The sequence below is a fragment of the Ochlerotatus camptorhynchus genome, unplaced genomic scaffold (assembly GCF_037179485.1).
Source record: "Ochlerotatus camptorhynchus isolate MF236.1 unplaced genomic scaffold, CSIRO-AGI_Acam_v1.1 ptg000275l, whole genome shotgun sequence".
Classification (NCBI taxonomy): domain Eukaryota; kingdom Metazoa; phylum Arthropoda; class Insecta; order Diptera; family Culicidae; genus Ochlerotatus; species Ochlerotatus camptorhynchus.
This window is the reverse complement of record NW_027040764.1, coordinates 160506-186426: the sequence shown is the minus strand read 5'-3', so window position 1 is coordinate 186426 and position 25921 is coordinate 160506. Positions and strand designations below refer to the sequence as shown.

General features: G+C 40.2%; 1 protein-coding gene across 1 annotated transcript in view; it reads right to left on the bottom strand.

The window, feature by feature from the left end:
- Positions 1-25413, bottom strand: part of Sclp (sclp) — a 64134-nt gene extending 38721 nt beyond the window's left edge. The window contains exon 1 of the mRNA XM_065227775.1: positions 24819-25413. Within this exon, the coding sequence (XP_065083847.1) occupies positions 24819-25059 (241 nt within the window). The 5' untranslated portion in view covers positions 25060-25413. The remainder of the gene's footprint in view (positions 1-24818) is intronic.
- Between the last annotated feature and the right edge of the window lie 508 nt (positions 25414-25921).

Sequence of the window (25921 nt, the reverse complement as noted above, 5' to 3'; positions counted from 1 at the left end):
AACTCCATATCCTTAATGTTTAAATGAAAAATAATTAATTTTATAACCTTGAAAGCCTAAGGAGTAAGTAGATTGAGTACAAATAGTAACGTAAATCGTTTTTCCCTGGCTTAAAACACATAATAAGTAGCTTTTAACTCATCGTTATACCTTCTTAGCGCGTCATTCATGCACGTTTATTTTTGCTATAGTTTGCAAATAATCTTTTAATTCGATTGGAGTGATCTAAGCCAACGGAGGAGAAATTCATAAGCATCATAAACTACCGATTGTTAGCCATTCATGGGTATTCTTAGTAATGATATCTATTTTTCAGGTCCAAAGAAACTTGGATGGCCTAACAAAAAAATTCACTATGTCGTCGATACTAGTGGAATGCCTCAAATTTTATTTAAATCTCTTTAATTTTAACGTTTCCTCATTTGATTACATAGAGGAAATAGCTCTAATGTTGGCCTATGGATCTAAGATTGGGCCCATCGCTAAAAATCTGCTATTTATCAATTGTATCTAGATGAACGAACGCGTCATTGGGTTCAGTACTAATGTATATTTTTGGTTGCTATTGAAAATTTAGTCGATTGCTGAATTTATGTATGGGCCCAAATTAGGGACACTTTGGCCGACATTACATACATTTCCCCTATATAATTTCTATCACTTACTTTACTTTCAATAGTTTAAGATTGTTGGAATTATTCACTTGACAATTTGAAACGACGTGAAGGTTTTGAGCCTACGGGAGAAAGAGATGTCAGAAATTCTCACTCCCACGCGTTTTTCATATTTAAAAAATTGTGGTGTTGTGTACAAGACACGACCGCATGGTTGACGTAGACTACGTTGAGATGTTAAGTGAACTTCTCGTGCATTTTTCTTGATATTGATTTAAAATATAGTAGAAGTAACTTATTTACTCAAATTACTCATCCGTATTAGTTATTTTTCTGACTGTATCTGGACTTTCCGTTAGGGATATTTCCGCATATGAAACACTTGCCTGTAATCTTCCGTTATAAAATATGTTCCCCGTGCACACTTCCATGCCCATCTTATCTCCGTTGAACATTTGTTGTGGATAACACATTTAACCAAACGATTGATCGCAGTGGGATACCTCCGGTGGGAAATCGTTAACAAGCATGTATTGCACATACCAACCCAAGTAACATTGTAAGTTTTATTGAGGTTTTAAAGTACACTACAAGTCTAAATCATGGTCTACAATACCCTCATAAAACTCCAATTGTTACTTTGGAGGTGACGAATAAGCCCGCTAATTTGGATTGATTTTGTTAGGTAAAGCTAACATTCGACTAATACAGAGCTTTGGCGCATTATTAGTCGGATTATTACTAAGTAGGGTTGTTGGTTACTTGAGATTGCCCCCTCACTTTCTTTCCATCAGCATAATCGAAAATTTGATATTCAGAGTTGTGCTTTCACAAAATCAGAAAGTTTGATCCATGTTCAATATTTAATCATAATTTGCTGCTTCAAAGCAATCAAAAATTCGTCCATCCAAGTAGGATCATAATTCTAAAGGTTCATTCTTACGCACATAATGAGTAACTAGAACTACAAGTGTTCAGAAATATATCTCTTAACTTTTTTCCATTCTTGCATTTACACAAATACGCTCCATCCCATTTTAAGAGGTTTAATTTTTGTTGGACCGAACTAAACACAGCACCACTTAGAGACTCGTTAATCCACTTGATGCATGATTTTTTTTATCAAACAACTCTGCTTAAAGATGTAAATGAATCCCAAAATCATCCAAATTTAGCTCGCCAATCTCACGAATACCAACGTGTAAATTCAAAGGATTTTGACAGTTCTTAAAGTAATGCATCTGTAATTTGTATACAACATCCGAAGTATCTCCTCTTGTACACATTCTGGAGAAGAAAAACTACAAGGAACAGCCCTATGGGGTTGTACGCAATGGTGACGAAGGACTACGTGGTCCTATATAATAAATCTTATTTGTTAACTGCAGCAGGAGCTTGTGTTTTGTGTAGGAATAGCAATTTGAGCGGAGTTCTCTCTGTTTATACTCTTTAGTATGACGCGCTTGACATAGATGGCCCACAGCGACTTACGAAGAGCTACTGAATCCTATCAATAGCGGTGCGGCTTCTTCCTCCTTCTATGGATGCTCATGTTGGCTGCAGCTTGCTGCTTACGGGGAGCCTTGAATGAGATGGAATTCACCGGATGGAATTCAACTTTGAAATCTGTGTTAGGGAAATCGCTTCTCGCGGGCAATCGGTGATAATTTTAATTATCATAGCAACAGTTGCACATTCGTGCAATTCTCAATAGTGACTTGTTAAAAAATTATGAAGTCTTAAATTTACCAAATGCGTAGGAATATTTCTGATCGACTGGTGATTAAATTATTGAAATTGGTCCAGGGGTAGCTGAGTTATTAACTTTCAAAATCTTTCATAATTGTGTTACATGTCCCATTTTTGGTTTTCACAAAGTGTACCCCCTTATAGAAATCACAGACGTAGTCCTACGAAAAAAAAATATCCGAAGTCTCTCCGTTTTTAAATATTCTGCACAAAAACTACTTTCTAAGCCCCAGCCCTGACAGGATTTCCCGCCTTTTTTTATGAATGGTGCGTGAAAGAAAGCAGGATATGTAAAAATTGATGGACTTCAGATGTTAATCTAATTGCATATAAGGAGGTACCAGACATGTTTTACACTATTGTGTAGCTGTGAGAGGTACAGCATTAATGACATGCAAATTTTCTCTCAACTTGAATTGATGGGTCTTTTGGCGGGTGAACAAATTAACGTCAATTCTTTTTAGGTGGTCATTATAGGAGAATGGGGGGGGGGGGGGGGGTGGAGGTTGTTATATAAAATAACATTTGTCACGTTTCATATTATTAAACGGTACCGAAAACAGTCTAAATAACTCTTTCTGTAAAATATGTGTGGTCCTGAAAAGGATCAATGGTTCGATCTCCACAAATTTCACATCCTCTCAACCCCATCGTTGGTTGTCATCACGTTGTGATCACGCTGACTGCTGCTATTTTCCACACCGTCCATCCGATACAAAAATGAGCGGATTCACAACAGCAGCGCTCTAGGCTGACTGCGGTAATGTTCAGCAGAGGCAGTCCGAAGCTTTAATGAGCGGAGGTAGTAGTAGTAAAATTATGTTTATTTCTGTTGATTATGGTAGTACATTGATTTATCATTTTAATTGATTAGCCTACTTGGCTCTTCATATTTGTTTAATTTGATATTGTAATTTAAAATTTGCGTTTTTCAACTAGTTTACAGAATACCCCTTTGGGGGGGGGGGGGTGTTTTATTTGAATTGATAAAAGTGATAACCTACCTAACTACGAGTATAACTTAACCTAATGTGCTAGATCACGTATGATCTGATGATTTGATCTCAGACAGGTGTCTCTGAACCTTTCCAGGATGAATACTCTCCGTTCTTCTAATGTTTGAATTCCAGCCAGGAAGTGGATCTCTGAATTTCTAGTCCGCGGGGGACTTTTTAGGACCATCCTAAGGATTTTGTTCTGGATCCTTTGGAGTTTAAGGTGATGGCATTTTGCGCAACTCTCCCAGATTGGCATACCGTACTCGATTACAGGAAGGATGATTTGTTTGTAGACAACAAGCTTATTTTTCAGGGACAGGGTTGACTTCCTGTTGATAAGTGGATACAACGATCTTATCAAGATGTTGCACTTGGTTTTTGTTTTGTCAACGTGCTCCCTGAAAAGAAGCTTGCTGTCTAGTGTTAGCCCGAGGTACACGACCTCTTTGGACCATTCCACCACTCTGCCGTTCAGGCAGATCTTGTTATTCTCCGACGGAACAAGTCTAGGAGATTTAGAGTGTGGAAAGATAATGACCTGGGTCTTTGCCGCGTTGATACGGATCTTCCAGCTGTTGAACAGAATGTTCAGACAGAATATCCAGGCCTCTCTGAAGTTTGGCAGTCAGAGCTCCGATGACCCTACCCTTGTAGAAGATGGATGTGTCATCTGCGAACAGAGACAACGATCCACCATCAGGGAGAGCCGGCATATCGGAGGTGAACAGGTTGAATAGGATGGGGCCAAGAATGCTTCCTTGTGGAACCCCGGCACCGATGTTGAAACCATCCGATGAGATGCCATTCAGAGAGACTCGGAACGTCCTGTCTGATAGATGACATTGTCGAATGCTTTTTCAACGTCCAACAACGCCATGGCAGATGTTTTCGAAACAGACTTGTTCCGTCTGAGAATGTTTGTTACTCGAGTCAGCTGGTGGACGGTCGAACGACCTTTCCGAAAACCAAACTGTTCCTCGAGTAACAAGTTGTTTTCATCGCCAGATGTTAGGAGCCGGTGGTACAGAGCTCTTTCGAACAGTTTTGATAATCCTGAGAGAAGGCTGATTGGTTGATAACTTGAAGGAGAGGACGGATCCTTCCCAAGTTTCCAGATGGGTATGACTTTAGCTGACTTCCAACACGAGGGGAAGTAGCCAAGTCTGAGGCACTGATTAAAAATCAGTGCCAGATGGTTGTAGAATCTGGAACTCAAATGTTTGAGTTCCAGATTCAGGATGTTGTCGAAACCTGGGGCCTTCATGTTTTTAGATGATTTGATATAGGCCAACAGTTCGTCAGTTGCATTTTCAGCAACCTCAGATTCATGAGAGCTGACGATGTTTTGTTCGAGATTATGGGAGCTGACGAAGTGTTATCAGATGAACCACTGGGTCGCCGGGACGATCCAGTGGGGTCAGTGGGGGAATGGACCAAGGCTTGTTTTTAAGATTTTTTGTAAGTTTCCAGAAGGGCTTAGCACAATCTGGGAGAGAGCGGATCTTACTAGCAAAATCGTTATTTCTGAGATCCACCAACCTGGCCTGAATGATCTTTGTTAATCGATTACAATTGGTTTTCAAGTTAGGCAGGCCAGTACGCTGGTACTGCCTACGAATGGTGTTACGGAGTCTAATGAGATCTTTGGTAGGGCTGTCAAGGTTCAGAGTGTTACTCACCTGTCTGGATACTGGCACGTGTTGTTCCCTGGCCCGGGAAATCGCCTCCTCGATGGTTTGTAGACACCGGTCAACATCTTCCGGAGGAACGACAGCAAAGCTCTTATATAGTTTTACAGGTTCAAGCAAAACGGTGCGCAACCAAATGGTACTCGATTATGCCGACTTGGTTTGGGGAAAACGCGTCGCGTGCCTCATTTGTTTACCTGTGCACCAAACTTTGTTCGTTATAGCTTACCACCACATATTAGTTTTTGTATATTTTTCAATGCTTCGTGAATTCGAGGGACATATTCTCAATTACTATATTAATCACTATCTAACGTGACATTTGAAGGGCTTATAATCTTTCGATTGAAGTGTAATGAAGAATATCCGTCAAACACTTCCGAAAACATTTTTTGATGCAAAACAGTGTCAAAATCTAGAGAAAATTCATGACGTCATCTGGGTAGCAAACTTGAATTATTCAACTCTTTATTCATAAGAGCAATACTATCCGAATGAACCAGGGGAAGCTCATAAGTTTTCACAGGTGCACCGGCACAACCATCGGTAATTGAGAGATTTACAACTGACAAGAGAATGAGAGCGAGCTTTTGTGCTCTCTTTCTCCATTACTCTCTTTGCCTGCAATCCAATATCCAAGTGCACAGCGAGAAATGCACACTTTGGGCACCCATACATCACAGATGTTATTTTAATTCAAACTCACACATTCAAACTGGTCTGCAACTATGATAACGTCCAAAGCGTACCAGACTGCTGTTTCCGTGTTGCTCCCGATTGACGCGAGGCTGCTGAAAGTTTCAATTACAACTAGTGGTGCAAACCGCCATGTAGTGTGGAAAATTTGTGGTATGTTTCAAGAGGTGATAGAAGGTCTGCTTGGCTTACATCAGGCTATGACCATTCACAAACTTGCCACCCGCCACCCAAAAAAGCTCGCTTTTAGGTGCACTATTTAACGAGTTTTGTCATGGTAGTGTTATCGATATGCTTATAAATCAATGCATTAGGGACTAGGCAGACCATCCGAACCTTTTTGAAGCAAACCCAGGTCGAAGATTTAATTGAGCCACACTATAAATTAGTGTATTCATGGTCACTTGTAATCTGGAGTAAAGTAGTACAGCTATAATGTGACCATAAAATCTATAAAAACTCTAAACGCATTTTTTTAATTATTCACACCTGTGTCGTGCACAGGTTGCACATGTGGATGCGACACCACTGGGAAAACGTCTATTTTATTGAAACAATGATAAAATTATCACTTTTTATTTGTACATTTTAAACGATTTTTTTTGAGAAAATTGAAAAAAAAAACATTTATTGTAACAGATTGTGAGAGTATTTCCTATCGATTGGTGTATTTGTATTTTAATTTCATGTATAAATGACAAAGTTATAAGCGTTCAAAATCTTACACTTTATCGTGACGGTCGCAATATTAGATTTTCGATTTACCCCCAGTACCTTCCCGTAAGACGTAGTCTACGTCAAGAAAATAAATAAATAAATATACAGGGGAAATGGATGTAATGTCGGCCTAAATGCCCCTAATTTAGGCCGATAATAAATTCAGTAATCGACTAAATTTTAATAGCGACCAAAAATATCCATTAGTACCGTCCCAATGACGCGTTCGTCTAGATACAATTGATATATAGCAGATTTTTAGCGATGGGCCCAATCTTACATCCATAGGCCAACATTAGAGCCATTACCCCTCTATATATTTAACGTCAACCGCTGCGTAATTATTGTTAGTTACGAAACCTCACATTAATTATTACCTTTTAGACTTTACTGCCGTCCCTCATGTTCATATTGGAAAGTATAAACGATGTATATGTTTTATTACAATTGAACTTTCATGCGCAAGCCGGCAACAGTAGAGTGCAATAAGCAAAGCAGAGACCCAGAACATAAACTATATCATAATATCCTTTTTTAGGTAAATAAGCAGCATTAGTGGAGGACCCTATTTACCAGCTATATTACTACGTGTTAGAAAAATAATTCACAGCAAGCATCGCCAGTTTGGCGTATCCTATGGCTTACCAGAGCTACTAACAATATTCCACCCTATCCGTGACATTTATGAGAGATCGTAGAGTTCTCTGCATCTCTCTTAAGTAAATGTTGGACTAACATTCCTTCCCCATCCGCACCGGTTGCAAGGACGTGGCCAGGACTGTTGGAAGAAGACACACATTTTATCTAAGATCACCACTTCACCAAATCACTTGCTTGCAGTAACGGATAAAGGTGAGGCTTCTTCTTAACATCAGTTTAGAACTCGTATCACCTACGATTGTGTGCATTTTGAATTATGCTATGCTATGCTATGCTATGCTACACATAACTCGTATTCGAAATAAATAATTTCACTAGAATTTAGGAATTTATGGCAAACATTCATTATTACTATCGTATATCACATTCGAAAATAGCTCCATGGCTAATTTCCATTATGACATCCATTCAAATAGCAAACGTCCGTTTGGCTAACATATTTATGGCTCATGGGGTGATATCTACCCCATACACTCACCCATTATTTAAGAGTGTACATTTTTCCAATTTTCTTTTTCTGTGGGAAGTTACAAAATTTCTATTTCATATTTTTTTTCAGATTTTTTGACATCAGTTGCATTTGATTTTATTTGAACATCGAAAAAACACGGAAATAGGATCGCGTAAAAAAAGGATTGGATGTATTCGTCAAGATTTCGCTTTCGACCATTTTTCTCAATTCACCAGTCCTCTGGGTGTAGTATTAATTTGTTCTAAAATGCTAAATTAAGTACCTCCCTGAACCAAGTCAATTATTTCGTCTCATCCACAAGCAAAGCAATGTGAATAGGCAATGGGAAATAATAAAGCTTCCCTCTCGTATTAGTCACTCCGGTCACAATCATCGGCACCATCAACGAGCAACATAACCATTTCGTTGACCCGCACACGATCTCCACCACAACGAGTACGTATATTCTATGCCTACTTTTACCGTAAAAGGTAGCCTGGAGGACGTCCACAGGTTGTGAGCTGAACGTGTTCAGCTTCCTGCTCGTAGCTCTGAGTGTGCCTTACGGGCCGACAGCGGCAGCATTGCGACGACTACGATGACACGTCATTCGGCGCGCAGGCTTCCAATCGTGGTGGAAGCCCATAGCGCCACTCAGACGGACCATTTGCTGCTCTAAAGGCTTTTGATTTGTTTATCATTCATATGCGAAATATGGGGGTGGTTGAGCGAATTGTCTGAGCTGCAATGGTCCGTTAATGAAAATCAAACCTAATTTTCATCAAATTAACAGCACCGGTGGTGTTCTGGTAAGCGTGATTGCCTCTCATCTCACAAGGCCTGGGTTCAATCCCAGTCGGTGCGGCCGGGATTTTCTGAGGTATAAAACCGTTGGTCCCCCGGTCCATGAATTGATGGGTCGATAGGTAGGGTTCAGGCGTGGGAGCTGTGGTAGCATTGGTACTCAGTACGGAAAACAAATCAAGGAAAAAAAAAACATTTCTTCGAAGCATCATTTTAGATTACAAAAGGCTGTCGTAATTTCAATCCTCTTGTCATTTTACAAATTATGAAGACAGATTTTTACGATCTGAAATGATCTGTAGCAATTAAACTGGGTTTGTTTTTTTCATAAAATGCACATTTACTGGCCAGTTTCCAATAGTAGCATTTAGCGCGAAAAACACCCTTATTAGATTAACTAAATTTCCAGGTCACAGAGCCACCCTAATCTCCCAGCAGCCAGCAGTACATGAATTGATATGTTTAATATTAATTCTCCACCCTTTTAAGGTAAGTTAACGAAAGCGTCTCAAAGCAGCCAGCCGCTTCCTTAGAGCCGGTGTATGGTGAGTGTGTAGATTTGTTTGTACATACACACCATCACACGACGGGGACGCAACCATCGATGGTCAGAAATGATATATTACCCCCGAGTGGATGCTGTATATGCGCAAACCCCGTCCAGTCCCTGGCACTTCGTTGTTGATGGACGCTAAATGAGCTGTTTTGGAAACCAGGAAACATCGCGCACCAGTAGCGAATAGCTTGGACGTTAGGACTCGAGTGGAACTCAACCCAAACAAAGTGCCATTAAACCTGTGATGGTGTGCCTACATGGTTTCGGTTTCCACTTCTAGAACAGCAACGAAAACGGTTTGGAGTGAACATTTACGTGACTTAAATTTAGATCGATTCTTTGGGGTCGGACTAGTTTCGATGTTTGCGCGTTTCCAAAGAGCAAAACAAGATACGGCTAAAAATAAAGACAAATTTGGACTAACATGATGTTCGGGCTGGGTGCAGTGACGTAGTGCTGCGCCAGCTGTTTTCAATGCTTAAACGATTACCAGGCGGACGGGTGATGTGACTTTGGGGCACCACTCGAAACGCGTTTTGACTTTTTATAGCAACTGTTTTTCAATTATGTTTTGAAGGTTATTGAAAGGTGTGAAATCGGCGGTTTGAATTGATTCAGAGTTACTGCTTGTCAGCATGATGACAGAATTGATTGAACATTCAGATGCAAATATTTTCTATAGAAATTGATAAAGAGAAGGGTTACTAGGCAAGCTTATTATGATCGATGAGATTATCTAAGTAGGCTTACAAGATCTATGAAATCGTTTGTCCATGCCTCCAGACCTAGGACAGGACCCGTCAGCTGCTAGTGTAAAAATACGCGACCATTTACCTGTCAAAACGACCACTTTTGATGGGTCGAATCTAATGTCGTGTTCGTTTTTGCGGTGTAGCTACACCGGTGCTACACTACCGTACACCGAAATATGTTAGGGTGTAGATATAGGATGCACCTTTGTTTACAAACAAATGATGTTGAGCTGTCAAAGACTCGCGCTTATTCCTGCTTACACTACACCAGTGCTACACCGCAAAAACGAAAACGACATAAGAGGAAGAGGTGACAATTGGCTGCTTTCTCTTTTATTTCTATCTCTATCTCTATCTTTAGCTGTCTTTATCTCTATCTTACGCACATGAAATCGGCCAATCAGGAGCTGGTTCACGTTTGACAGAAAAGTGGTTCATTTTCGCCCCCATATTGTCACCTCTTCTCTTAGGGTCGAATTAACGAATCGCCTACGTTCACACCGTTGATTTAGATTAAAATAAGGCATTAAATATTTTTGTTTATGGTTTGGCCGTGCTGCTAGCAGTAGAGTTATTTTTTCTCTTTCTGTTTTTGAAGAAAAAGTGTAAGCTGAGGGCAAACAAACGTTTGCTTCGTTTTGAAGTGTTTTGACCGGAAAAAAATAAATGTGAAGTAATCTATTGTGGTTGCAGTGATATGTAAAATCCGTTACTGAATTTTTATCGCTTCCCGAAGGATCCAATTGTTCGCCGGAAGTGGATTAAAGTTTGCGTGGAAAACGCAAATGAGGAAGACATTTACTTTTTTAAACTTTGTCCCAATAGTACAATGCGCAGCGTAAGTGTACATGAATTTAACTGAGTTTCCTGTTACCAATATTTAGTTTGATCGATTATTACAGTTTCATTTCCCGAATGGGAAGAGGAATCCAAATGGAACCTGGAACCTCCCAATTGGTGTCGCTCCGTTGGACGATGAGTGGCAGGATGTGGAAATGATTGAGAACGCTGGAGGTGATGGTCAGACTCCTAAACAGATTCCAATAGGCTTCGCTCCTTTGCCCGATGATCGTCGTTTAATGCACCTTTAACCCTCCGTTACTCGCGCCAACTTTTGTAACACGAGTACTCGCGCGTTGTACTTTGTACAACAGTGTGAGTTTTCCATTGCCATTTTGCAGCCGAGCTACCAATCGATATGAAACCAACAGGTAGGGTTAACTACCCCATTTCCGGCCTATTAAGCACAACCCGCACTTAGTCTTTCTTAATCTAGCGCAGTTTAGCACCAAACAGAATGTTATTATTACTGATGGCTTCTAAATGTATTTACCTTTCCGTATGTACCGTAAGATTTGATAAAGAGAAACAAATCGTTGAGATATTGTCAATAATCTAACACTGCTTCTTGACGCCAAACTCGGCCTACGGATTCTGAACTTGGCTTAACGCATTGAAACGCCATTGAAACGCCAATGAATTCACTTCGGCCTATCGTTTGAGGGTAAAAATTGATTCGGTCGGAGCGCTTCTTTGGTTTTTGGGAATAATTGGTGCAAACCTTCATATCACGCGTTCTCATTGACTTCGTTCCGTAGCTTATTAACTAAAGTATTGTACCAAACACATAATTGGCTTGTTAACTCTAAAATCATTGATTTATTTGAGGTTTTCTGCTCGATAGGCCCAAAATGGGCGATTAGGCCGAAGTAGTTCTTTACCCTATTCATCAAAAGACTTGTTTTTAACTAAACAAGCTAAACTTTTATCACAGTTAACCCCCAAAAAATGCGTATAATAGAGAAAATGTTGGATTTGACTTAATTGGTTACAACATGGAAAATTTCGAGATCCTTACCAGATTGAAAGTTACTTTCGCTGGTGGGGAGTAGTTCAGAATTTTCTCACTACGTAGCGCTAGAATACATGTGAAATACTCGCATGTGATACATCTCGAGATCATGACCAGATTGAAAGTTACTGTCGTCGACAAAGTTGTTCAGAAGGTCAAAACCTTTTCGTTGGTGGACAGTAGTTCAGAGATTTCTCACTTTGCGGCGCTAGTATACATGTAAAATTCTAGCATATATAAAATATCTCTAGATCCTTACCATATAAAAAGTTGCTGTTTTCGGCAAAGTTTTTCAGGAAGTCAAGATCTTTTCGTTGGTGAATTAGTTCATAAAAACGTGCAATTTTTGCATATAAAATAGCTCGAGATCCTGAGCAGATAGAAAGTTACTGTCTTCGGCAAACTTGTCTAGGGGGTCAAGTATTTTTGGCTGGTGGATAGTAGTTCAGAATTTTCTCAATACACGGCGCTAGTATATACGTGAAATTCTCACATAAAATATCTCGAGATCCTGGCCAGATAGAAAGTTACTGTCTTAGGCAAGGCTGTTAGGAGATCATAGCATTTTGCTGATTAACAGTAGTTCAGAATCGTCTCACTAGGTAGCGCTCGTATACATGTTAAGTTCTCGTATGTTCATCACTCATCATCACTAGATCCTGACCAGATAGAGAGTAAATGTCTTGGCAAAGTTTTTCAGGTAGTCAAGATCTTTTCGTTGGTGGACAGTTGTTCCGAATTTTCTCACTACTCGATGCTAGTATACACATGCAATTCTCGTTAATACAATAGCTCGAGATCCTAAGCAAATAGAAATTTTCTCACCACATGGCGCTAGTAAACGTGTACATTTCTCGCGTATGCTAAGCTCGAGATTCTGAACAGGCAGAAAATTACTGTCTTCGAATATTTAAGTTGTTCATGATGTCAATGCCTATTGCTTGGTGCACAATAGTTCAGAATTTTCACACTACGTGGCGTTAGTATACACGCGAAATTCTCGCATCTAAAATATCTCGAGATATATCACAGGCGAGAATTTCACATTTCACTAGCACCACGTAGTGAAAAAATTTTGAACAACTGTCCACGAGCAAACATTTTGTGATATCCAGAACAACTTTGCCGACGACAGTAATTTTCTATCTGGTCAAGAACGTGAGATATTTTATATGCGAGAATTTCACATGTTTACTAGCACCATGAAGTGAGAAAATTCTGACCTACTGTCCACCAGGCAAAAGACCTTGACCTCCTGAACAACTTTGTCGTGATCAGGATCTCGAGATATAGCATATGCGAGAAGTGTACATGTATACCAACGCCACGTGGTGAGAAAATTCTTAACTATTGTTTACCAGCCAGTCTTGACTCCCTAAACAACTTGACCGAAGACAGCAACTTTCTAGCCGAGCTATTGAATATGCGACAAAGGCACGTATATACTAGCACCGCATAGCGAGAAAATTCTGAAATATTGTCACCCAGCAAAAAGATCTTGACTTCCTGAAAAACTTTGCCGAATACATTTACTTTCTATCTAGTCAGGATCTAGAGATATTTTATATGCAAGAGTTTCACATCTATAGTTGCGCCGCAAAGTGAGAAAACTCTGAACTACTGTCCACCTGCAAAAAAAACCTTGATCTCCTGAACAACTATGCCGAAGATAGTACCTTTCTATCTATCTTTCTATCGCGTAGTGAGCAAATTCTGAACTTTAGAGCACCAAGCAATAGGCTTTGACCTCCTGAAAAACTTTGTGAAAGACAGTAACTTTCTATCTGGTCAGGATCTCGAGATATATCACATGCGAGAATTTCACATGTATACTAGCGCTACGTAGTGAGAAAACTCTGAACTACTGTCCACCAGCGACAAGGCCTTGATCTCCTGAACAACTTTGTCAGAGACAGTAACTTTCTTTCTGGTCAGGATTTCGATATATTCCATGTTGTAATCAATTAAGTCGAATCCCGCATAGTATGGTCACAGTTTTCGCGGTTTCCATTTACATTTTCCCTATTATCCGCATTTTTTTGGTGTGTTTACTGTAATCAAAGTTTAGCTTGTTTATATCGATTGGTAAATCAGCAACAAAATTGCAATGGAAAACTCATGTGTGTTGTACAAAGTACAACAGCGCGAGTAACGGAGGGTTAAGTAAATTCTGGAACGCGCAAAAATTGGTCAACTTCAAATTGGTGTATTTCTGTTCAAAATACATAAAAAAAACTTGAAATGCTGCATTTACAAGTTGAGTGTTTTTACAATGGTTGCTATAATGAGTTTTCACCGTTTGCTCTCCTGTTTTCAAAATGACGTCCAAGCAAAAGGAGCAGCGTTTCAAAATTTTGCTCGCGCAGCAAGAGAATCTAACTTTCTCACACGCCAAGTTGGCAAAATTGCCGGGTGTGGCCAAACCGTGACAAACGTTTTTAAAAGTGTTCGGGAGCGTCTGTCGACCGCCAGGAAGCCTGGAAGCGGTGGCAATCGTAATCCGGACGTGGTAGCGACGACGAAGAAGGTGGCGGTGAAATATAAGCGGAATCCTAACCTCTCCATCCGGGACGTAGCTGGCAAGCTCAATGTTTCCCATACTACTGTGCCGCGGGCCAAGAAACGAGCCGGGTTGTCGACGTTTAAGAAGGTGAAGGTGGCGAACCGAGATTTCAAACAAAATATATCTCGTCTGGCAGGCCATATGCACGTGTGGTCTAAAAAGCGGCAAAAACACTCAAGTTATCCGAACCAAGGTACGTACTTTCATCTAAACCATAATCTTTCATACAAATACATTATCTAAATATGGACGTGCTAAAATTAATCTGCTATTTTTTCGAAAGCGAACCACTCTGCCCATTACCTCACTGCAACATCTTGAATCTTGACGCCATTGCTGCTGCTACTGCTGTTGCTGCTGCTGTCGCCACTATTTACCCCGTCTGGATGACTGATTCGGATCGGATTGCGATTACTCATCCATCAGTGCAGGTCAATCGTCAATCTACCAAAACAATTCTCTGTCTAATGCAATCGAGTTTACAAATATAGCGTGCCCATTGCTGCAACCAAACAAAACATCAGCACCAAACACGTTCCTCTGGCCGTCGATGAGACTGCATGGTTTACAAGCACATGTGGAGTCTCTCTCTCCGGCTCGTTTGACGGGATGTTATCAATGTTTATTTTTCGAAACGAGTATATTTAGTGTTGGCAATCGGATCGAACCCAAACCAATAATGTTAGCGGGTAAAGGGGTAAGTCCGCGTAGCAAATGTCGTGGCACTTTGTAACAGTTCAAAAGTATTAGCTAGTTGTGATACAAATTGATCGAGATCATACGGTTTCAACCGGTGAAGATTTCTTCAAACACAACCTTCACAGCGAACAAAGGTCCCAACCCTCCGACTTGATGAACCCCTCTTCATAACAAAAGGCATCAATGTCTCACTAGTGCATCAACCGGTTCAACTCAATCGAACCTTAAGCACACATTGCGCATTGACATTGACAAAACGCTTTCTGGTAGCTCCTCTGCTGGCCCAAGAAGTGCCACTTCCCCTTTAACGCCTTCATCATGGTGCATTTTCCAATCGCCATCAACACTCTCTCGCCGCCTTTTAGTGCCCCTCAATTAGTGATTTTGAATTTCTCAAATAGCATATTTATGTCTTTGAAGTTGTCTTCTTCGACGGCTTTTCGAAATCAGAACTGGCCGGCCACACTTTAGTTTTACTACTTTGCTACAACATCGAAGCGATCGTGCAGGATGCAACTACGCGTTCGGAGAAGCGGTCGAGGAAGCCTACTCTGGCTGGCTGGATCGCTGAGGAAATCATCGTTGACCTCGACGAGAAGCCAAGCAGTGAAGCTTGTTGAACGATGTTTTCATTCGGCACGGCACGGTGCCCGCTTCGTTTTTTTTTTCGATTTTGGTGTCTTGGCTTTTACAACATTGTGAAGCGCACATGTATTTCGGTGCAACCGCCTTCTAGGTGACTTCTGACGTACGAAAGTATACTGTTGTGCTGTTGGGTCTATTACTGGTGGGGTTTCTTGCCTTCCATAGGTGTGCTCAGGACAAGGTAATGTTGTGTGTGGGGTTGACCAAAGCAGAAAATACATTATCTGAATACAAACATCAAATATCAAAAGGTCCGAAATAACAAATGTAAACAAATCGAGTGAATCGATGGAAACTATTGCTCTTCGATCATTGTTTGTTCTACAAAAACAGCCATTTTAATTTACTTTAATTTATTTAAGATAATCGTTGGTAAACAATTTACTAATGTGTAGTTTAGAATGATGGGTTATTAGTTTGGACATTTTACCTGCCTAGCATGGCAAGTCAATCTAAAGTATTACATTCTACGTAAGGTACTCCATTCTGAAGTCTGTGAAAGGGAATTTAGATTATGTAGGAGAAAACGTCCAATTGAACGCTCTTTTATCATGTCATGGAGAAAAACCTTTCAATGTAACATTTACTAAGTACAACTTGACTAGTCAAAACGACCTATGTGACTTTCTCCATATTGTAGCACGTAATTTAATTAAAAAGTGTGATTTTACCAGTCATGCTCGCAAAATAATTCTGTTACACGAATTATTTCAAACAGTTTGAAAATAGTCTGTCGAACTTCAACTTAGTTTTCCACAATATGGTGGAAATGTTACATTGGTCTTTTTGAACATTGACTCGAGAAATATCAGTATGGGATTCTAATATTATATGTTTTTGTTTCAAACTTAGTGATAGCACTTGACAACAAACTCTAGTTGAACATTCCAAAAGATTATTTTTTTTCCTTGATTTGTTTTCCGTCGATCTTGTTTTCCGTTCTGAGTACCAATGCTACCGACGTCAGGAAGGCAGCTCCCACATCTGGACCCTACCTATCGACCCACTGTTACTGTTACCGACCGTGTGCAGGCAAACAAAATTGTGGCCTTTGATTTTTTTTTTTTTTATATCGAGTATACAGAGATGAACCAGCCGATGGCTGAAAGTCTCTTTAATAAAGAAAGAAAAGATAGGGTATTGTATATTCCAAGTCATGAAGTTGAAATTGAGGGTTTTGTTGCCGATGGGAGTATAACTCGGCGATGATTTCCTGAAAGGCGAGTGGAGTCTTCATAAACCTTAACCTTCCATAACATTAAAATACTAGACTGTATTCAAGTGTATTCAGTGTCCTTGGTTGGAACGAAGAAGATCTTCACGCTTTCGAACTCTTTTCGTGTAACCTTCACCGGGTCAGTACTACCCGACTACATCGCGATTGGGATGATCCGACTACCAGTGCGCTTGTTTGTACCAAAGGTAAAGAATTGCACAAAATGCAAGTGATTAGGGGCCCAGTGCTGTTAATTTTCATATAATTCGATTGAAGATGAACCAATACAACCATTCAATCAATTCTGTGAAAACGAATTCTCACATGACCATAATTTGAAGAGCCCCTTTCTCATTCGAAGCTCATCGTCACTGTAAATTGAGTCACTCATTATCATTTGATATACGACAGTGGAGTATGGAAGAAACCCAGCAAAATGTTCCCGAACAGACAAGGCAAATTTAAAGTCGATGTCGACCCAATGTCGTGTTGTTTTCGGGTCAATTTTATAATGTTATGTCGAGTCAATTTCATGTCAATGTCGGGTCAACATCGGGTTGGGATTTAGTAGAAGTCAGGTTGGTGTCGGGTTGACTTAGCTTTTTCGCTGGAATGTCGACTCAATTGAATGATATCAAGCGTTTCTCAAATGAGAATGATCCATGCCTTTGTCAAATGACTAAGCAACTGATATCACCCATTCAAAAGAGGTCCCCTTTGATAGCGAATAGCTGCTTTTCTCATTTTTATCAAAAATGTTCAATTGATTTTGAGAATTTACAGCACTGATTAGGGCACACTGTGACCACGCTTCGATCAATATGGGGAGAAAAAATCGGAGGGTTCTTGTCGTGCAACCCCAAAATGTCCAGTGTTTGGAAATTCCACATGCTATCGCTGATTGTCCAAAGTACAAACAGCAGGAGAAAACTCCAGCGGTATTTGAAGGCACGCGCACAGCGTTCCTTCGCGGAAATCATACGATCAGTTAGTCCTTCTTCCCGAGTTCCTCCTAATGTTGGCGAGGGATTTCATTTCGTTTTAAAAGCCCCACCTAGGAAGCGATCAAAAATTACCGCGCATCAGCCTCAGAAGGCCTCTCGTATTGAACTTCGAGTCATCATGAAGAGACTTGGAAGAAGCGGTAGCGGTTTCAATTAATTTGATTTGGATAGGGACTTTCCGCGACTTCCAGGTTCTTCCAAGGCTCCCGATGATCCAACTCCACAACCAGAACAAAATGGAGCCATGTTAACGTTTTCTGGAATTGTGGATGGCATTCTCGAAACATTTAATGTGTCTGACTCCATGAGGAACATTATAGTAATAGCGGTTGAGAGTGTGGTAGCAACCGGAGGAAACTGACGACTTTAAAATGGCTCACCACTGGACTAGCCTATTGGCCCCAAGCAAATCGATTAACGTATCCCATTCTAGTCTAAATTCTAGTGCTACACTATGTTTGTTTTGATTCGCTATGAAAGTTTGACAGATAAAATGAGGGGTTCGTGGATTTTCCTATGTTTCGAGGGGTGCATCGATTAGCTTGGGACCGAAGAGAGTACCAGAGCTGAGCCAAAAAGTTGAGCTCGTTTCTTCGGGACCTTCTGGTCTTAGAGTTACCTCTATGGTGGTAGTGTGTTGTATGTTCGTATATCGTTGTCCTTTCCGTGCAGTGCTGAGATTTGTCATTGTCATTGACAGACTTTCGTGCGATATTGACATAATTGTTTTTCACATAGTCACTGACAGACTTGATCCTCAAAAAAACCTTCGTCACAATTTCATTCATTTTTTCGATAATAACAAAGTTTCACCTGGTAACAAAATGTGTAATTTCGTGCATTTTTCGTATCGCATTATTGTTATCCAAGCAGTTCAGGACGTAGATGTTTGTTGACTTTTACGACTGAATCTAATTGTGTTGCTCATGTCATTTGATTTCGTTACAAATTTAGTTAATACAAAAATCTACACATGTTCGTCATTCTGTGTAAAGGGCTCGGTAAAGGGTGTCCCATTGGGTATTTTCTCTTCAAAATTTGGGTAGAAGTAGTTGAGAGTGTATTGTTAACACTGTATTTTTATCGCTGTCAGTTTTTCGAGAGTTGGAAAAAATGGCGTCACCCGAAAAGCAACGTCACGATGGTTTTGCGCAAGCACCTGGAAAATCCTCAGCTCTCTCATCGGGACATCGGAAAACAACTCGGAATCGTGCAGTCAACGGTGAGTCGTGTGATTAAACGTTACTACGAAACTCTGAGCATCGAACGGAAGGCGAAATGCGGTCAGAATGGATGTTCTATTAGTGATCAGGACCACAAGCGTGTCGTGAACGCGTTTAAGCGGAATCCCAATTCTTCGGTCAATGATATGGCCAAAATGTTGTTACTGTCCAAGTCTTTCGTTCAGAGAGTCAAGGACCGGGAGGGACTGCATACGTACAAAGTGCAGTAGGCTCCAAATCGTGACGAACGGCAAAATACGGTGGGAAAGTCACGGGCCCGGAAACTGTACACCCATATGCTGACGAAGCCTCATTGTCTCATCATGGAGCCAGTCCAGCCTAGAACATCTTTCGGGATGGAAAAGTTCTCGACTTTCCTGGGCATGTAGAGTTTCATTGTGCTTGCCTTCTTTAGAGCTTATCTAAAACGAACTGCGCATATCAATAGATGCTACTCTTTTATTGATCCGAATCAGTAAACTTACACAATGAGTCTACTAAATGGGCCGTCCATTCTGATTGTACAAGTTTGTCTCCATATCAACGATCAAAAACTGCGTCGGCCACGTCCTTGCAGTCAGGTTGGAGTGGAAGAAAATATTATAGTGACCTTCGCTTCTATTTAAAAAAAAAAGGCGCGATTCGAAATGGCCGAATCTGGCATAATCTTGGTTCATTGCAAAACATTCGAAGTGTCATGGATTTGGAGAAGTAAAAATAAAATCGATTCGTCAGTCAGAAGATTTAGTTAGCGGGTAGAGACTGTTGGATCAGAATTCACCTAGATAAGTTTTTTTTCTTTATGGTTACATTAACAAGGTCATTTGAGATTTGTCGGAGGATGAGATTTGAACTCATGACTTTGGCGTGAGAGATATTGATGTTAACGACTACGTCGGGGCCGTCCCCACCTTGCTAAGATCCAAGGGGTAAGTCACTCAGCACATTGTGCCGAAATTATATTCTACACAGCTTGGCCACATCCATCGGCACATTGTCGGCATACTTTCGGCACAATCTCGTAGGCATTATATTGTTGTTAGTAAAATGGGAGCACTGCTGAACAACTGTCATTCAAGTTGTTCAGAACATTACGTGCTGTTTCACTGTATGTTCAGGAACATCTTCTAATCGAATATATCAGAGGAACTCAGACCAGCAGTTCTCTTATAGATCTAAATACGAAATGTAGGTTCTAGAGTGGGCTCAAGAGAAAGAGGCAGTTAATCAGACCTCATTAGTGGCTTTTATTCTAACTAAACAAACTAAAGAAGTTTATTCATTTTTTATTTCATAACCCTCTATTAACCCATAACCCTCTATCATAACCCATTCATTATTTCATAACCCTCTATAGTCGGTTTCCAACAATGCTCCCCACCGGTTCCAACTCTTTCCGGCCGAAAGGTTAGGTTTCTGGTCTGCCTTTGAGGGCATTATAAAACCGAGTATAAAACACTAAAACACAGGACTTTTACTACCCTACGGATCACAAATCACCGAAATTTCGCACACTGGCTACTTCCCGCGTCATACTCAATCTTGCAATTTCAAACCAAAACATTCAAGGTGTCAGAAATACCGGGTTGCTGGGATGGGTATTTTACTAACAATCGCAGCTTGCTCTATGACCGGCACAATCGGCGTACTTGCGACACACTGACAAAAAAGATGACCCAAGATGTCTCTTTAATAAAGATAAAAAAAAAGATGACCCAAGATTGGTGTGCGGAGTGACCTACCCCTAGATAAGATCGTAGTTTTGATAAAACGTATTTAGAGTTGGTTGGAAATGCTATATCAAGAGCCACATGTGAAAAGGGCATACAAGCTTTTTGTCAGTGCTGTAAATTCTCAAAATCATTTGAACATTTTTGATGAAAATGAGAAAAGTAGCTATTCGCTATCAAAAGGGATCTCCTCCGAACGGGTGATATCAGTTGCTTAGTCATTTGACAAAGGCATGTATCATTCTCATTTGAGAAGCGCTATTTATCATTCAATTGAGTGTAACCTACACATAAACGGAGCTCTGGTCGACATTCTGGCGAAAAAGCTAAGCCAACTCGACACCAATCTGACTTCTATCAAACCCCAACCCAATGTTGACCCGACATTGACCCGACATAAACCCAAAATTGACCTGACAACAACAAGACATTGGGTCGAAATCGACCTTAAATTAGCCTTACATTGATCTGACATCGGGTCGACTTGTCTGTTCGGGAACATTATGCTGGATTTCTTCCATACTCCACTGTCGTATATCAAATGATAGTGAGTGACTCAATTGACAGTGACAATGAGCTTCGAATGAGAAAGGGGCTCTTCAAATTATGGCACAGGAGTGGAACTTCGGATCAGAAAGTGGCTCCATTTGTCATTTGGAAACACTAGCGCATCTAGCGGTAGAAGGCATCTTCTGCCTGTAGTTAAGATAGGCAGCATCCTATGATAGTGTGAGTGCACATAGAAAGCCCGTGTGGAACGCTACCACAATACATCGCTTGTTGAGCAGAAAAACGAAGCACCTTTTGATTCACCGATTTGTTTGCACTTCCCCTTCTGTTCTGTGATTATGGTCATGTGAGAATTCGTTTACACAGAATTGATTGAATGGTTGCATTGGTTCATCTTCAATCGAATGATATGAAAATTTACAGCACTGCTTTTTGTAAACAAATCTTTGTAGGCCCTTTTCTCGCCAACCGAGGGCCACCCACGGAAGCCAACAACATCATCGGGAAGGAGAAAGCTTCCCCTACCTGCTAATGTTGATGGTTTGTGTTGGTGTCATATGGGGGCGAGAAAAGGGCATAAGAAGGTTTGGTTACAAAAAGCTTGTATGCCCTTTTCACATGTTGTTCTTGATCTGACATGAAGCTTTAGTGTGGTAATTTATTAGCTAGATAAAGGTCTGAAGAGGATAGGTAGATAGTTCCGCTAGAGTACAGTAGCATGAAAATTGAATAGAAGTCTGAAAATGAGCGAGGCGCACTTTTTTGCCTGTACATTTGAAGAAATACTTCATCAATGTATGAGTTAGGTAAAGAAGTACGCGTTTGACAAGTACTGTCGCATTAATGGCCCTAGCTCATTTTCAAACTTCTATTGCTATTTCATACTACCGTACTCTAGCGGAACTATCAACCTTTCCTCTTCAGACCTTTATCTAGCTTATAAATTATTACACTAAAGCATCATGTTAGATAGCATTTCCAACCTACTCTGAAAATCGTAAACTTCACGTATGAAGTAACATAAAAACACTTTGAATGTAAAATGTATTGTTTTCTAAAATTTACACGAATAATATATGTGATTAACGCCTGATAAACAAATGATGCGACACTATCAACTCAATAATTTAAATCCTACTAAAACCCACGATCTTCTGCTCTGCAACAAAAAATATTCAGCCTTAGGCCACAAACGCCTTTACAGCCCAACTAAGGTTGTCATTACCGAGTATGTTTCCCGAAAACCGGTTTTTAGTATTGCGAAATGCAATACCGGTAATGGGCAAATTTCACCATGTATGCAAAGTGCTATTGATAATAAGAAAATTTGCTATTCTCCTCCCATTAGTTATGCAACCGAAATGATTGAGTGCTCATAGATTATCCCAAGTTACCAAGAAGCCCGCTAATTGCCCTTTTGCTATATACGACTGATAGTTGTAGTATTCCAAAGTTAGGAAGCCCTATACTGCCCATAAAAGCATAACAATCTCATATTTGCTTGATTTCCCATTCAAAGGGGACTGTTTTTTCGTGTATGGGTAGTAAGTATATTAACTATAAAGCGCAATTCGCGGGCTTGTTGGTTACTTAAGATGGGAGCTAATAGGTTCAACGCATAATAATGTGTATCAACTTTCCTCAAATCTGTAACATGACCCATTTCATGAAGTTGTTCACCGCAATTTTAAACTACATTACTACAATTCTGTGTTGGTATTACTTTAAATTGAGAATGTCTAAACACAAAGCTTGAAGAACATGTTTGAAACTATCTGAGTAATTTCAAAACATTTTTACCAACAGGAAAATTTCTATTCAGACAAGGTTAGAGTAGAAAAATGCTATTTTTAGGTCGTGTTTATAGTAGCATTTATAAGTGACTATATTCGATACTCTTGATTGTGAAACAAAGTAAACCCTACTTACTTTCTATTGGTGCACAAACCACTGCTATATAATGAAGTTTATTATAAGTTTCTGCGAAAATCTGCGTGTTACTTCACCTGGAAAGGAAAACACAGTGCAGTATTAACGGTAGGGCGATGGTGAACTAAAGCCAGGATCCCCAATTTTAAGGGGGCTTAGAGACATTAATCATATGCTTCTCAATCATAGTTTCAAGAAATTAATCGTTGGTTTGTTTTGTATTTGTATCGAACACTAAAGCTTGGAAAACAATAAATCATAAGAGTTGATAACATGAAAACAAAAACAAAAACTCTAACATTTACTGTCAGATTACAGAAGAATATTAGAGCAGTTTTGCCGGTAGCGTGGCCAAAATCTCTGAGCCGTGGGCATATTTTCTACAGCTCTACGGTCTTCGACAAAGTAGCTCGGTTTAAAAAACCAAAATGTTTGTTTGTTCTTCTTCTTTTTTATTTAATTAGATTGTTTATTTGGAATGCTCAAACGAATTAGCTATACGGAGCCGATAATTCTTTGTAGCAAAATTTACTTAATTCTATGTCTAGTAGGAGCTGGGCCGAATATTCGTGGCTTACTCCAGGTTAGAGGGGTACATCGTTGAAAGATAGGATCAGGGGAGGAGCTTGGGGTGAGGTTTCGTTGTCTCATAGAGTGTTGTCGCCAGTATGAATATGCCCAACTGTATTTTTTTCGTTTGTAGTCAAAACATTGTTATTTAAACCTACGTAAAGTTTATTGGAATCTATTCAACCACGAAAAAAGTTACATCAGTTTAATTTTATTTTCAATTTATAAGGAAATTTATTAGTGATTAAGCCGCGTCAGTTATTATTTTGCGGTCAACAGTTCCATCTTCTCTGATACAAAATACTCACATTATAGTGTTTGAGATTAAAATAAGAGATTGAAATAATAATGACTAGACAAGATAAAAATTACAGCTCATTTCCGTTTGAAAATGGTAGTCACACCATTTTACCAAATTTGCTCAAACTTCGTACAAACTCGGCCAATAAATCTTGAATACTTGATCCACCAGTTGACAATATTTCAGAAATTGTAATGAACATGCTAAAAAGTTTCAGCACTATATAAATTTTTGGTTTGACAAAAAAGTTACAGTGATTAATTTATTATTATGGTATATTCCATAATATTCCATATTATATTTGAAGAATACAACTCTTTTTAATCCGGCAGCTTGAAAAATCATTCAAATGATTTAATATTAGCTACGATTTATTGAAAACAAGATTATTTATACTTTTAAATTTCTTCTAGCTCCAATATCTAGTTTATTTTTAAGTAGCAATGAAACCCAGTTGATCCACATATTGTTCGACCCTTTTTTTAAATATGTTTTCGAAGATTTATGAAAATTATCTTCGTCATTATAAAATTCTATTTTATCACAACAATTTTCAAGCAGTTTTTCTTTTTCCATAGATTCCATGTATCCAGCTTCATGAAATAATAAACCCTTCCGAGCACCGCTGCCTGCAAACACCGCTGCCTAGCACCACACTCTAGCACTGATCTTGGACAAGTCCAAGTCCGAATGCGTCGCGGCGCTGCTCGCTCGTTGCTGCAATAACATTTCGGTGTACGCCTGCGTTCACCATCAGCCAGCTGATTTGCACAACCTTTTGCACGCTAGCGCTCACACAGGTTTTGGAATCAAATAAGCTTCGTGCAACAGAGTCTGGTCTGGCTGTTGTGGTGCACCGATCTTGTCTTGAGTCTTGATCCGTATAATTACCTAAATTATTGTTCTCTTTGGCGTCATCGCATCGCTCCACGACCCGTATGATTCCGCGTCCGGCGGTCTTGGGAAACATCATCGTTGCTCCCATCTCTGTCAGACGGGCCACAATTGTGCTACTGTTGTTATTGTTATTGTCATCTCCACTTCCGTTGTTGTTGCTGTTGTTGTTATTGTTGTTTCCGTCGTTGGACGCGGTATTGGTAATGTCGTTACCAAAGTGCGATGGGGGCCTCATTTTCCTCTGCTTTGCTTTATTCAACACTTGCCGAAAGCTGAACTATTTGGTCACACTTTAAATCGCACTAAAGTTTGATAAATACTTCACTAAGCACCTTTCCTGCGCATTCGAAGCACAAACTCGTTTCGAAAATTCCAATAGGGAAATATTCCTGCAGTACCCGCAAGAATCGCGCGCGCGTTATTACGAAACAAAGAAAATTCTCACTGCTAATTATTCCTTTGGGAAACTTTTCCACCGAAGACAGTTTTCCAAAAAAAAGCACTCCGACTATCTTCCGAAATCCGCGAGAAGGTTTTCACTGCTTCACTGTTCGCTAGCGAATGACTACTTCGATTGCTGGTAAATTGTTCAAAGCAACCCCGCTCCAACAACACACGCTTGCTGTGTTGTTTGTTCGCGCTGCATGCACCGCGACGCCAAAAGGCATGTGTATCTTTTCCTCTCTGTCTTTCGGTGTATGTAGTAGAACCGCATGTGTACTATACACAACAACAACACCAATTCACCTTTAGTAGCCCGACCGACGACGGTTGCTTTGTACGTTGAAATCCTTCCCCCGCACCAACACCCGCTATCCGGCTACGGCGGTTCTTGTTCGCCCATCAATCGCGCGCACCGCGAATGTATACAAACAAAGGAATCCTACAACGAATGACTTCTGGTTCGTCGTCGCAGTGAAATGACGCTGCATTGCCGACGTCTCTCGTTGCCTGTTTCCTCAGTCCAGTCGAGTATAAACAACGCGCAATAACGGTAAATTCACGATTTTCACGCCGCAACGCCCCCGCGTTATTTCTCTTTATACAGTCACGGGTTTTCCGCGAGCCATAAATTTCCCCTTTACAACCTCTTCCGA